Source organism: Dama dama, chromosome 16 (assembly GCF_033118175.1).
Source record: "Dama dama isolate Ldn47 chromosome 16, ASM3311817v1, whole genome shotgun sequence".
Classification (NCBI taxonomy): Eukaryota; Metazoa; Chordata; class Mammalia; order Artiodactyla; family Cervidae; genus Dama; species Dama dama.
In genome coordinates, this window is record NC_083696.1 from 26459300 (window position 1) to 26474676 (window position 15377).

Consider the following 15377-nt stretch of genomic DNA (forward strand, 5'->3'; position numbering starts at 1 on the left):
TGCTAGATGTAAACAGCTAAATGTAATGTGCTAGAACAAATAAGTGCAGTAAGTAAAAACTAAACAAATACACTATGGATTTGGCTTTTTTAAAAGTGGTTTAATCAAGATCAAATGTATTTCTTCCTTGGGCTTTTTTTTAAAAAAATTAAATTTCTATTTCTAGGCCTGCTCTATCAAAGTGTCTTTTTTGTAATTATGACATTCAGACATCAGCATCAACATAACTTGCACTTCGACAACACATGTTCCTTTAGAGCAAGAAATGGAGTTACTTGCAATGGGCAAAATACTTCTAAATTTTGGTTATTTGACTAGGCTCTTTATTAGTCGTTTCATTTGGCATTAAACCTCAGTAAAATGGATGTTCTTACAAAAAATTTAAAGCCACACCATTTTTATACTAAAAGAATAAAGATTTTTATTAAGCATTGTAAGTTGCATTCAATAGCCTTCAGATACACCACACCACAACCCATCTACAATCAGTCAAACCCAACAGCAGTTCATTCTTGCACAATCCATGAGTTAGGGCAAAACTCCCTTCAACTTACAGTAAGATCCTACTCAGGTCTTGCGGGCAGGGATTGGGGAATTACATCTCATTTCTGATCACTAATGTGTGATGAAGAGCATCAGGAGAATTATATGAAAACGAATAAGAAGTGATTCTGATTTCAAAGTACATTGTTTGGAAACATTAACAAAAACATCAAAATGATATAAGTATACCTGCTTCTACTAAATTCTTGATGGGAAAGTTCTCAAGAACAAGCAATTTGTTTCCTGCTACAGAAGGGGGGGTTGTTTTTTTTTTTGTTTTTTCTTTTAAAGATCAAAGGGATTTTTTTTTGTTTTTCACAGAATTTCATATTTTGCTAATATGAAGGCATAAAACAGCAACAAAGAACAATAATGCATACAGCAGTGAATACACCAGGGTAATGTTGATATTTGAAACAGCTAGATAATTTGGGGGGTTTTAGAATAAATGCAACAGAGGTCAATAATCACAAAATTTTAAGGTTAGAGCAAGATCAGTCAATGACTAAACAGAGTTAACATCTTTTATAGGACTATTACTGATTATTAGCATTTTTGTTTTGCAAATGGGCACATACTGGTAAGAATGGAAGAAAGGACAATAACATGCATAATATTAACTACACACTTTAAAAATTATGAACCATGCAGAAGTTTAGCTCAAGTAAGTAGCACTAATGGTCTACATCCGATTCAAAACCACATAGTTCATTGATCACAGATGCATGGTATTAAGTCACGAAAAGTTTCAGAACACATTGTGTTGATTTTGAAAGGTCATTTGCATCTTCTATGATTTCAACTTTATCTCCATTTAACTTGCTTGTAAAGTATGTATGATGTACTGTATATTTAAAATCAGCAGAACGGCAATATTACTCTATAATTTTTTGTTTTGATAGTTGCACTTTTTTTCTTAACACAAAAGAACCACATCAACAGTGATGAATTTTAAGTAAGAAAGAAAAACTGTGGTTGTGCCTTATTTCTTTCATAATCATAAAATCAAAGCCTTAGACAAAGCTTTCTTGTGAACAGTAATGCAAAATCAAAGATAATGGCATACATATGGTGCCAAATGCTAAAAATGATATTTTAAGCTATATATACTTAAAGACTGCCAAAATTTGTTTTCTTTATAGTTCAAGAAACACAACTATAGGCTTTTGTCATTAACCAGTTTAAACTTTGTGTGTACTTCATTTTAAGTGTGGGAGTCAAATGCTCTTCATTTTCTTTCTCTCTTTTTGTTTTATTGTAGCATTTTGACTACAACTGGTTAAAACTAAAAATGTGTTGTTTAAATCTCTGATATCAAAGAGGGATCCGAATTTCCAAAGTCCTCATTTTTCTCTTACGGAAAGGAAAAAATGTACATAACTGTAGGCTCTCTTTCTCTCCAGATATTCCTAAATCCTTACCCTTCCAGCATCCTTCACCCTCTATAAAAAATAAGTTTACTCTTCTTTCTTTAAGACAGCTGCCTCCAGAGCATCAGCCCTGCGGCAAGCACTGTCTGTGCTTAGTGCATTTAAGTGAGGATTCGTATTGCACGTCTTAGAGTCATTGTTCAAGGCACTTTCTGAGTGGCCGGGGGCCCTGGTGTCGCCCGCGCTCCCGTTCATCTGGGGAGCCGGCTTCTCCTCAGCCACCGCTCCATTTTCAGCCAGGGACCCGTCTGAAGACATGGCGGAGGATTTAGATTCCCCGGATCTTGACTTCAGTTCTTTGGCCACTTCTTCTGCTGAAGCAGCATAAGGAGGCTTGCCCTGTTAACAGTGAAAGACAGCAAGCAATAAGACAGTGTTTGATAAACAGCGGTAGAGAGGAGACACCAACTGAGGCCTGGTGACTCACTGCAGATTCAAGAATAGAATGCAGTGAATGTGTGGCTGTGTCCCTCACTGTATGTACTCTCTACCCTATGCATGTTATACACTATAATATACCCTATGCACTCTATTATATACTCTTTATATTCTCTATACAGCTGACCCTTGATCAACATGGATTTGAACTGCCCAAGTCCACCATTATATGGATTTTTTCCAATCAATACATACTACAGCACTAAATGAATCTGCGAATGTGGACTGTGGATATGGAAGAAGGCTGACTATAAAGTTATATGTGGATTTTTGACTGCATGTTGTCCAAGGTCAACTTCATAGCCCATATACACTCTATAATACATATATACTCTATAATACATACACAGTCTATATTATACACTCTGTATCTGCTCTATTCATTCTATCCACTCTGCAGTCCATATACAGAGTAGAACTGGAGGTACCTATCACCCTGACTTTTAGAGACACCCTCCTGTACACCAGGGGTTATCATGATTCCCATCTGGGCTCATTTTCACACAGTGTCTTCTCATTTTAGTTTTGAATCCTGCAGTTCAAAAATACTCATGTAAACTTTTCTAGAAGCCAATACTTCTGTCATTCTCTAGGAACCTTGAGGAAAGTAATTAATATAAAAATACAGGAGGGCCAAAAGGGAAGAAAGATAATACTGAAGATTTCAAGTACATGCTTTCAAATCTCAAAGCCCTCACTCTCTTAAGGAAAAGTCCACTTCCCAGACTAAACACATACTTGGTGCAGTATTGCCAGTGGTGATGAAGCAGTTCCCTCACAGATGCCTGCTACAGGAAATGCTTTGAGGGGCCTGCTTAATAGGGAACCTCCCTATAGTTATGAAGGATGCAGGAAGACTAAGAAGGAAAGCCAGCCTGCAGCTGTTTGGAAACAGACACTCCCTCTCTCTACAGCAAATTCTTCCCATGAGCCCAGACCACTGCAAGGTTCGCCCACCACTACAAGCACCATGAGCACGGGGCGGCATTGCCTCTTGTCCCACGGACACAGCCTCTCAGAACTGCCCCATCAGGATGGCAAGAACAGAGACAGGAAGGCCAGCGACTCAGGAAACAAGGTGCCAGTTACCATCTGTCCTTCTCAAGGGGCAAGAATACTACTTTCACTTAAAAATGAGCAACAGGAAGTACCATGGTGAATTCACACATTATACCAACAAAAGATGGAACAGCATCCCCAAGGACAATGAAATATGTCAGGAGGGCACACCAGTAAATGATTAAGACTTCTTCCTCTGATTTTAAAACAGGCTATGACAGGACAGGATGAAGAGGAACACGTATTAAACCAGGAAAAGCCATCAAGTGAGGTGAAAACCTTAGGGAAGAATTAAAAATAAAAGAAAAAATAATTCCAGAAAGAAACGCTAAACTAGAAGAAACACCACTAAATAAACATCATATAATACCTGAAGGCTAAAGAAGAAAGATTTTAAAATCAGAGACAAAGGGAAATGCGGATCAAACTCACAATGAGATCCAATTTTACACCTACGAGGACAGCTAAACTCCATAACAGAGAGTAGCAAGTGTTGCCATGAATGTATAGTATTGGAATCTTCATACATTGCAAATAGGAATGGAAAATGCAGTCACTTTGGAAATTTTGTGGCTCCTCAAATGCTTAAACACAGAGTTACCGTATGACCCAGAAATTCACTTTTACATATACACTCAAGAGAACTGAAAATGTGTCCACACAAAAACTTGCACATTAAGACTACAATTAACAGTGCTCTATTATATATTTAAAAGTTGCTAAGAGAGAATATCTTAAAAGATATATTCCCATCACAAGAAAACGGAATCTGTAATTATGTGCAGTGATGGATGTTAACTAGACTTACTCTGGTGATCATTTTGTAAATACAAGTATCAAATCATTATGATGTATAAATGAAACTGATATAATGTTGTCAATTATATCTCATTAAAACTTGGGGGGAAGAAAACAAAACCTGTATATATGTGTTCACAACAACATTATTCATAATAGCAAAAAAGTGGAAATAATCTAAACATTCATCAACTGATGAACAAGTAAACAAAATGTAGTATTATCTAGACAGTGGGGCATCACTCAGCAATAATAGAGAATGAAGCCCCGGTTTGGGGTACAAGAGGTGCATTTACATGGTATGTACAGAGGGCAAGTCCAGACAGAAAGCAGATCATCAGAGTCTGCGACGGTAGGGTGTGACTCCTCATGAGTGAAAGGTTTCTTTCGGGGTGATAAGTGTTCTGGAATTAGGGGTGATTGCTCTATGACCTTGAGAGTACACTGAATTGTACACTTTAAACAGGTGAACTGCATAGCATATGAGTCACATCTTGAGACAAAAAGGAATCCAGAGTATGCCAAACACTGAAGACAGAGCACCAGAGATGAAAAGAAACCAAAGCAAAAGAACTGAAATGAAAAACAAGTAATTCAACAAAATTTTCTGACATAAAATTTGAAATTGCGCTTGGAAAGAAAGTATTGCATACTGAGTGCAATGACCCAAGAACGACCAGCAGCAGGACATGTCACTAAACTTCAGCGAAAAAATGAAAACAGGGGTTGTGAGGGGAAGGGGGACAGAAAACAATTTAGGCATTTAGGTCAAAACTTCAAAGGGAAAGACAATTCAATTATTATTAGTCTTTATTAGTCATAAAGCAAAGCTTTATGACAGAAGAAAATCATATAACATGTGTAAAAGTCTCTTGAGAAGATGTGAACCAATATTTCTAATTATTGGGAAAATAAACTACTTCCAAATTAAATACTGTTATCCTAAGTCCTCCCTAGGAACTCACTAAAAAAAAGAGCCTCAGAGGGACAAAATGGACCAGCAGCCTTAAGGCGTATGGGGCACAGGACATAGTTATCTACAGACCCTGGACAAATGTAGCTGAAAGGATAATGTACCTTGGACAATGTAGACAGTAGTAGCATAGCTACTTCTTAAAATGTGAGAATGGTGGGGGGAAATAGGGGAAGCATATACCAACACTTTAATTGTTTCCTGTGATTGTGCTGGTGATGGAAGTATTAGCTATTCCTAACAGACTGTGTAGGAGAAGGCAATGGCACCCACTCCAGTACTCTTGCCTGGAAAACCCCATGGATGGAGGAACCTGGTGGGCTGCAGTCCATGGGGTCGCACAGGGTTGGACACTACTGAAGTGACTTAGCAGCAGCAGCAACAGACTGTGTATGCGATGTGGGATGAAATAAATGATGAGTTATGGGATGTTCTAATTTAATCATTCTCTGGGTTCTTAGGAACCAAGATTCTCGGGAGGGAAGAAAGGACATACTGACATAAATAGTAAACTTTAAGTCAAATTCCTGAAATTCTGAATTTGAATTAGAAGTCAATTTAATTGGGGTGGGAGGGGGAACAGCAGATTACATGTATATATGTTTGCATGTGCATTATACATGAGCGTGCATGGGTACACCTTTTCCCTCTAGGTCTGTTCATAGGAAAAGCCCAGAAATGGTGACTTGGTCTAGAAGAAAGAACATACAGATGTAACAGAGATGAGACTAAATAAAAGCCTCACAGTCTTCAGTTTAAACTGGAAACATCAGTGTGAATTCAACAGAATCCTACCTTTAAAAAATATAATAAAAAGCATATCATTTGTGTGTGTGTGTTTATATATATAAAGAAATAGGACTGTGTGTGTCTATGTACACAGAACACTAGGAACAGTGACTGACACTATGGCAGCTTATGTCCATCAGGGAATGCTCTTACTGTGGTCTTGAAATGCTGTTTCTCACTGAGAAACCAAGAAACAAAGAGAAATGACTGTCACTGGTTTGCTGGGCTGGGTGATACACCAGATAAGAAGCTACTGAAGACTAGAGGTCACAGCAAAGGGTCCCAGGGGCCAAGGACAGGTGAGTTGAGCTACAGAACCGTGTGTTGATCTATAACTTTCCCAAAGGGCTGTAACCCTGCGGCACCAAATAGAAAGCGATGGGAAGCATCTCTTTATAAAAATATCCCAATAAAGAAAAACAAATGATGGAACGAGAGTATCTTCATTTTGCAATTTGCAATATATGAATAGACCAAGAAGTTCTGACACATAAAAAAAGATAAGCAGACAGGAAAGCACATGACTCCACTGCAGTCTTGCCACAGGGACAAACCGAAGTACAATGAAGCATCCAGATCCAGCTACTAGTGGGCAAGAAAGGTCAGAGTCACACAAGGAACAGCACCGTGAGTGTGCACTCAGCGAAAGCCAGGATCTGAAGGTGAAATAGCCTGAGTTGTCCTTCAGTTGATAAACGAAGGAAAAAGGGAAGGAGGGAAACCTGTTGATTCAGAGAGGCTTAGAAGACATAGCAAACTAAAGAAAACGAATACAACTTAACAAGTGTCTGCTGCTGCTGCTAAGTCACTTCAGGCATGTCTGACTCTGTGTGACCCCATAGACGGCAGCCCACCAGGCTCCCCCGTCCCTAGGATTCTCCAGGCAAGAACACTGGAGTGGGTCAACAAGTGCTTAGGAAGGCACATATGAGTGATAAAAAACCAGAAAGTGACAAGGGAGAAATTAGTGAGTGCAAAACTCCAGGGTTGTGGTTATGTTGTGCAGAGGGAGGCAGGAGTTTAGTGTTGTGATTGGGCCTGTGAGGCTCTTGGAAAGAGCTGGGAAAATGTTATTCATCACATGGGTGATGGCTACATGGCTATTTGCCTTATATCTCATTAAACTACATTTTGATATACATGTGTGTGGTTTTTTTGGTATCTAGGTTTTATAATGAAAATAAAAGTGCTTAAGCAATACAGGGATACATATTTCCCACTACTAGCTCAGGAAAGGCCCTTGTACCCACCAAGGATGACTGTAATGAAAAACCAGAGGCATTTTACAGGACAAGCTCCAGGATGGAGAAGAAAGAAAGTTCTCCTCCTTCTCATAAACCTGCTGAGAGACTGGGAGTACCTCTGGCTCAAAAGAGCATTTTGATGAAGGCTGAGGACGGTCAGGGTGGGACTACAGGGGAGCCGGAATGAGCTAAGGACTTCCCCCTTGCTGGATGCTGCATGGCAAACCGGGGTTGCCTGGACCTGTTTTCAGGCAAGAGACTGTTTCTGTACTTGACTTATTTAATGTATTTCATCAAAACAGAAGCTATCAAGATGCTAAGATCACCTGGCAAAGGCAGAAGTTTTATTTTCTCTTGGCCAACTATTTCCAAATTAGGATTATTAATTACTAAATGAGTCACACAAGTGTACTCCTCTTAATGTTTATAAGGATGCTATGAGGAAAAATTGTGCACTTTGATTAAAGCCATAATTCAATAAGAGACAACGTAATACAGTGTTAGGGTTGATTTGGTCTTTTAAAAACATCATTCTCAAGGGGAAAGTCATCAGAATCCAGGTGCTAAAATGGAGTATCCAAAGCGGAAGAAAGTTCTAGCTCTTTCATGAAGACAGACATGAGACTTTATTTTCTCATGAGCTGATCCTTTCATGGAAGAACTAGTCAAGATGGTGCAGGAGGAAAAGAAGATGCACTGTTCTAGCACTTACAAAGTCACAACTTCTTTTTAAATCCTAGATGTGATTTATCTAAATAATGGTTTATAATATAGATAGCATTAACAGCTTCTGGATTATTCTCAGCTAAATTCCCAGGTACAGCACGCGAACATGAGCTCACACTCTTTACCCCAAACGATGCTGAAACGGTCTGGGTTTGAGGGAAGGTACATTTGAAAGCCACCATGTGCCACTACTGGGCTAGAAGCTCAGCAGCTACAGAAACCTTCTGACATCCCTCCTCCCTGATCAGGGGCACCGAGACACTGCTGGGGAGAGCAGGCGCCCAGAAGTGAGCTGGCACCAGCACTAGGCTGTGTTATTACCTGAATCGCACCCTGGTTTTTATAGCCTCTGCCATAGTACCTTCCACCTCTTCCAAATGTTCGGATCACTGGAGTGGAAATAACTCCTCTTGGACGCCTAAACACATCAAAGAGGACAAAAGCAAACAGACTTGTATCTGTTCAAGATAACATTTAAAATCATATCAAACGGATTTAAAGGTGTCTAGTCTATGCTATAGGAAGCACAGACTTTAATTTCTGGATAATTATTTAACAATGGTGTAAATAATTACATAATGTTGTATATAATGGAATCCTACATAACCACTAAGCATATATTTAATGATATAAAGATGTTACTAGTAAGCTTATAACTAAAGTAACAAGTAAGAGGTTGGTTTTATTTATACAAACACATTTTCATTGTTAAGAACTCACCCTCTTGCTGGTCCTCCAACAGAAACTACCTGCAGGGGGAAAGGCCCACGGCCTCCTCGGCCCCGTCTGCTCCCAGCCCAGTGGCCAACCACGGTGCCAGCTATTTCTAGCTTCCCTCCCTGAGAAGGTATAGGTTGGATTCCTGCACAAAAGTAGATGAAAAAATTTTGACAATCACAGAAATAGCAAAGAGAAACAAGCAAGCATTTCCTTTCAAATGTGGTTTCTATTTCACATGAAGCCCTTTCTCTTCCTTTGTAAAAACTTCTTGTTTATTATGTGAACTATCTTTGCACACAGTTTGATTTTAATTTGTCATTAAAAATATATCTGAAAGTAAGACAACTGTGTTGGCTATTGGAAGAAATCACAACTGAAATTAAGTTATGACTTAAAAATGAGTACAGCTGTTAGGTAGAAACAGATCCAGTAAAGTACTGGGTATATATGGCACACCTTCTATATTATCAAGATAGAAATCTGCAAATTCAAATGTTTTTCTCTTTGGGTAATTACTTAGACTTTACTACCTTAACCAAACTTTACGGAAATTCATCAGTAAAGCTAGCCTGTTAAGTTTTTTTGTGTTATTAAATGATAATTTCCTTAGGCAGGGTTACAAATATTCTTTGTATTCACTAACTTCTATTAATTACTGGTAGCTTGAATATTCCAAAGTTTTCTAACTTACCTAAGAAAATGCTTAGACAATTAACTGATAACCAAAATTTCTGACAAAAACAAAACAAAACAGAACAGAACCTCAAGCATCTTCTTTTCTGGGAGATGGAAAGGATTATAATAAATTCTCCATCATCCTGGTGTTAGCCATGACCATTAACAGCCAGGTAATGCTGTCCAACAAAACCTACAAATAAGTCTTACATTTTCTAGTAGCCACATTAAAAAAGTGGCTACACATGAAGTAAATATTAATAACATATATTTTATTTAACCCAATATACCCAAAATAACATGTAATCAAGATAAAAAACTACTACTGAGATATTTTGCATTCTTTCTTTCTATGTTAAGTCTGTAAAATTAGATGTGCGCTTAGGACACAGCTCAGTTTGGATGAGCCACAGTTCAAGTGCTCGAAAGCCACATGTGGCCAGCGGCTACTATATTGGACAGTGGAGATCTGAATTCCAGACACAAATTGGTAGAAGTTAGGAAGCATGTTCCTATTGTCATTTCAGACTAAACCACTTCTGATAGAGCAATGTTCACAGTCAGGACTCCTCCCCACCCCCGCAACAGTATTTTATCACAACTGCAGGCCAGCATGAGTTTCCAGGCAAGGGTTGCAAAAAGCTGAAGCTGGTTGTAAAGCAGAGAACACACGTTACTGTGCATTGTGTGATGCGCAGTAACAGGAGGAAAGCACCCTGGAGAGCCAGGAGAACTAAGGGGAGGCAGGAGAGGGCATGCAAGTCCAGTGGAAGAAAAGTGGCTTCTACAGCTGCAGAGAGAGGGCAGCATTCATCCATAAGAGTATTACTGTTACAAAAGATGTCTCTAGTAGCTTCTGTAAGAACCCAAGTAACTCAACTGGAAAAATATTTCTGATCAAGAAAGGCTTGCCTATCCTAAAAGTTCTTCAAAACTGTATTTGAGTAATCCTGTAACACAGACTTGACAGGTTTAGATTTGCAGTCCCAAAATGTGGCATTTATGACAAAGTTACAAGTCATGGGCTTCAAAGTACAGCGAAATCACAAGATAATATTTCAAAACTCAATGTTAAGACTTTTTCTCACCCTCACAAGCCTAACATGAATGAGAAGAGAAGCAATGGAAATTTAAACCAGACTATTTTATTAGATTTTTCTTTACTAATGTTTCTCTGAAACAAACTATGAAAAACTCTTTTATGCCCAAAAACTGTACAGTGCCCTTAGACTCTTCTATACAAGCATAATCCTCTTTACTGAGAGAGGGCTGTTAAAGAACACAAAAGAAAAAAAAACATCCCTGGGAATGAATGGGCAACCTGTTCTATCATAAGAGGCGATGACTAGGAGGCAGGTGCACAGAAGGGCTGTGTGTGGACACACTGGTCCCGCTGGAAGACAGAGATGGGTCAGAGCAAAGCTGCCGCAGAGACCTGGGGGCAGGCAGAGGCTGGCAGATGAGCAGCGGCAAATACCAGAGTGGGGGCCTATCAGAAAGGACTTAGTGCTGGAGTCAGGACAGACAAGGAGGAAGAAGAGCCAGAAGGAGCGGGAAGCTGCTGGTGGACAAAAGCTCTAGGAGGAGGTGTGGCATAATTACCGCCCTGTGACTTGCTAGTCCTGCTGCTGTCACTGCCTGAGAAGGCTCCACAGTGTCCTGTTGCTGTCGCCACTCGGAAGGCACGGTAAGCGCCTGTCGCTACAGTTTCCCCATAGGGGCCTCCAAAGCCACAGACTCCTGTGGGACCCGGGTGGAGAGAGATGGGAGAAGCCATGAGGAACTGGGCTCAGGGAAAGCCACCCGTGGGCTTTCAGGCAGAGAGACCCCCATGTCCTTCAGTTGTTCTTACACCATCAGCTGCCAGGGAAGAGCCTCCTGACCCTTCTTCTCACCAGCAACACAGAAATGTCACCTTGCCTGCTCTTGGAGGAGCCTCTGGAGACCAAACACTATTGCTATGGGCTCTGCCACAGGCTTGGGAGGCAGCCTTAGTGGAGGAGAGTTCCGCTGACCCCACAACATGAGAAAATCTTAAACCACAAATGTCAGCAGAGTTTTTGGCTACACTGACCAATTTTAAAATCGTTATCTCTGCAATAGCTTCTATAGCTCCCACTCCCTTTCCCATTCGTAATCTCTTCCAGGATCAAGTTTGTCCCTTTCTAATGTGAAGAGCTGTTGCTGCAAACTTCATAACTAAGGCTGAGAATTATTTACAAGGTCTCAACACAGCAGGATACAGCTCACTGAGAAGGCCTGCATGTTGTGTGTGTCTGTCTCCCCACACTAGGAAGTCCCTACCTACTGTGGTGGACACACTCACCTGCAAAGCCCCGCCCTCGGCCCTGGGCCGGGGGGACGGGCCCGAAGTGCCGTGGGTACACAGAGGTGGGGTAGAAAGGCAGCGCCGCTGGCGGTGGGAAGGGGAGTGGGTGGCTCTGCCGGGAGAAGTTCAGCCCTTCCAGGATGCTCTGTCGCATCTTTTCTACCTTGGCAGCTTGCTCGGCCTGGAAGTCAAGGACTGGCATGTGAAAACTTCATTCACAAATTCAATTCAATTGAATTGGAATGAACAGGAAAGAAATGACATGCTGACCACTATGCTACGCCTCATGTGTGTTAACCGCTTAGTCGTGTCCTACTCTTTGTGACATCATGGACTGTAGCCCGCTAGGCTCCTCTGTCTGTGCTTATTTACCCATAAATAACACAACCACAATCTGCTCAGTGACACTTTTTACAGAATGCAATGTTGTGGCTGTTGTTGTAGTATAGTCCTAAGTCCTGTCTGATACATGGACTGTGGCCCACCAGGCTCCTCTGTGCATGGGATTTTCCAGGCAAGAGTAACTGGAGTGGCTTGCCATTTCCTTCTCCAGAGGATCTTCCTGACCCAGAGATCGAACCTGTATCTCCCAGGTCTCCTGCATTGTCAGGCGGATTCTTTACCACTGAGCCACCAGGGAAGGCCACAGAATGCAAACCTGACCACAAAAAAATAATGCCAAAAAAAAACAAAAGATACTTCATCTCATAATCTTAATCTTATAAAACAAGAACCATTTACAATAAAATTTATTAACTGAAAATAAATTTGGTTCTCAAAATCAATGACCAAGTCCAGACAGGTCATGCTTACAGCCTTCCTTCCACTCATGCACCAAGGAGTAGATGATGCCTAGTTCACATCTTTAAAATTTACTTTCCTATCAATTTAATTTTAGGTCAAACATTCACTTTACAGAAAAGGAACTAAGGCAAAGAGTAGCAGATGCTTCTTAAGGGATACACGGAGCTCTTTAATAGAGAAAGGGACAATAGACCAATTGACCTGTCCATGGGGCTACCAGTGAGGTAGCCTGCACAAATGTGAACAATACAACTTGTGTATGTCAAATTATAATGTGAAAAAACAGAGTGTCTTTTGTTAATAAATACATAAATATATATGTGCTAAGTCGCTATACCAGCAACCAATCTTTAATCAGAGAACCTGAAAATTTGCTTACTCTGTAAATTTGTCTTTAAACTGAGCTTAACTTAAGCGGCATGTGGAAGAATACATGTTTTGTAGTCTAAGGTTAAAAAGCAAAAAGCTTGCAGCATATGTGAGCTTCTTTTATACAAAGGGACAAGATAACCTGATGACCTACTTCACTTTATTTTTAAATTAGAACTTTAAAAAGTACACTCAATCCTAACTATTCTTGAGTTCCACATCTGAAAACTCAGCCACTTGCTAAAATTTATTTATAAACTCAAAATCAATACTCCTAGCATTTTCATAGTCATCTGAAGACATTCACTGAGTGGAATAACGCTTGAGTGGCCACCTGAGGTTAAAGAAAGCACAGCACTGCATTCACGTTCCAGCTTTTCTCCTGCAAACATGTGTCCTGCCACTGTCTCCTTAGTGCCCCAGGTTCTGTGTTTTTGTGAATGATTTTGCTGTTAGAATAGCACAGTGCTGGGTATTGGCTAATGTTCCCAAGTGCCAGGCTGTGATGTGCCGTACAGAGAAAATGCGTGTGTTAGTTAAATGAGCTTTGTTGAAGCTAAGTTATAACGCTGCCAGTCATAAGTTCAATGTGAGTGAGTTAACAATATATATGCATCAAGGTTATTGTCTTATTGACTGATTGATGAAGATGATGCAACGGAAGGCTTGCAGGACCCTAACCCTGTATTTCCCCTAAGTGCAAAGATTCAGTATTTGCTAATTCAGTGTTCAAGGCGAATTCATACAGTACAATTACTGTGAATAATGAGAACCAAGTGTATGTCCTGGGCTCAGCTCATGTGGGCACTGAACTGACATTTAGTTACACGCTGGGCTGGGCTCAATCTAAATTAAATTCTTGTTGCATGGGCTCATTACAAATTAAGTAGGAAAGACAAGAGATTTGCTAGTGAGCATTATTTCATTCTGGTTAGAAGTGGCCACCCCCTCCTCCCTGCCCCACCCAGCCTGCTTTCCTGCAACTGACCTGACCATCACAGAGGTCGATGAGTGGGGTCTTTTCCCGGCTTGCTTTGAGGAGTTTGGACTGGAAGAGCTTCCCATCAAAATACATCCAAGGACAGCAGTGTTCCCAGGGTACTGGCTGGCCACATGCGTCGTTTGCAAACAGGGCCATGTCCACGCCACTCATGAAGAGAGCTGACAGCTGAATGCCTCGGGGGTCGAGGTTCTCAATCTTTAAATGGAAAAGAATTATTTCTATGGAGTAAGAGTACTACAGCATCCAATTCTTGCAATGTCTGACTATAACTCTCCATGGGTCATAAGGACACCCCTCAACCAAATGCCCCCTAAGTAGCCCTATCACTATCTTACAGTGACTTAACACTGACCTATCTGAACAGAAAGACTTTTTATGTTATTTAACAAACTTAAGTTTAAGAAGCTATTTTATAAACATACTGAAATATTTCAATTTGGAATTTGTAAAGAGCTATACAAGTGTAAAGCAATCCTGTATTTAAGGTGGACACATGACAACGTAACAAATCATTCATGGTCTCCTTAGCAGTTAAGAAGCCCACAATTCATTTATGAAATAAAATTTTATACTGTAGATTCTAAACACTGGTACTATATTAACAGAAATGTGGTAAAAAGGAATACTGTATTAAGATTCTACATTTTTAAAGTAGTTATCTTAAAAAAATTATTTGGAAAGAAATTACTTGGTGTAATTTCATTCTAACGCTTAAATTTTATGTCTACATTATTTTATATGTTAATGTTTTAGATAGCAACTTATTAATGAGACTGTCAAAATGTTTTAGGAGAAATGGATAGCTTATAAATGAAAGAACACAACAGCAAAAACACTGTATCTGAACCATGCAGACTATCAGAATCTAGAGACTTGCTGGGTTCTTTTCCCTCAAGTCATTGATGCTATGAGCCTTCCTGAAGTACACACAGCCCTTTCTTCTAGCAGCTAATGCACAAGATAATGCACAAGACAAATACAGTCAACTCTTGATTATCTGTGAAGGACCTAGTTTGTGGATTATCCAGGACTGAGTTTTAACTGTCCTGGTTTCTGTCTTCCCACCATGCATGCTTATTTTCTAAGGTGGTGGTATCTTGAGAATGCAGTCTTTATGAGTACCAAACTAAGCAATGCCTAATTGTGGCAGGTAAACTAGCTTTTCATTAAAGAGAAAAAAGATGACTCCAGTGACAAATATTAATGAATTTATGATTGTCTGACGTTTCGTGCTGTCAGTGTCAACATTCCCCATTATCAGCTAACACCATATTTTTCAACTTAAAAAAAAAAAAAAAAAAAAACACAAAAAACAAAACTTGAAGTCAATGCAGTGAAGAACTTCCTGAATCTGGAGAAGTCTGTCCACCTCTCCCAGCCCACGCCTGCTGGCTTCTGCTTCTCCAGTGTAGTGCTGGAAAGAGTAACTAATAAGCATATTCAGTTGAGGGCAGGTGGGTTCGGGATGATAGATGAA

The 15377-nt window shown here is 40.0% G+C and overlaps 1 protein-coding gene across 2 annotated transcripts in view; it reads right to left on the reverse strand.

The window, feature by feature from the left end:
* Positions 1 to 395: 395 nt before the first annotated feature.
* FAM120A (family with sequence similarity 120 member A) overlaps positions 396 to 15377 on the reverse strand; it is a 115550-nt gene continuing 100568 nt past the window's right edge. Inside the window, exons 13-18 of one of the 2 annotated variants that reach the window (XM_061163605.1) lie at positions 13886 to 14095; positions 11722 to 11905; positions 10998 to 11135; positions 8721 to 8862; positions 8322 to 8418; positions 396 to 2312 (exon numbers count right to left, since the gene is read on the reverse strand). In XM_061163605.1, the coding sequence (XP_061019588.1) occupies positions 2001 to 2312; positions 8322 to 8418; positions 8721 to 8862; positions 10998 to 11135; positions 11722 to 11905; positions 13886 to 14095 (1083 nt within the window). In that variant the 3' untranslated portion in view covers positions 396 to 2000. Of the gene's footprint in view, positions 2313 to 8321; positions 8419 to 8720; positions 8863 to 10997; positions 11136 to 11721; positions 11906 to 13885; positions 14096 to 15377 lie in introns of those variants that run through there. The other variant, XM_061163606.1, reaches the window with a different exon arrangement.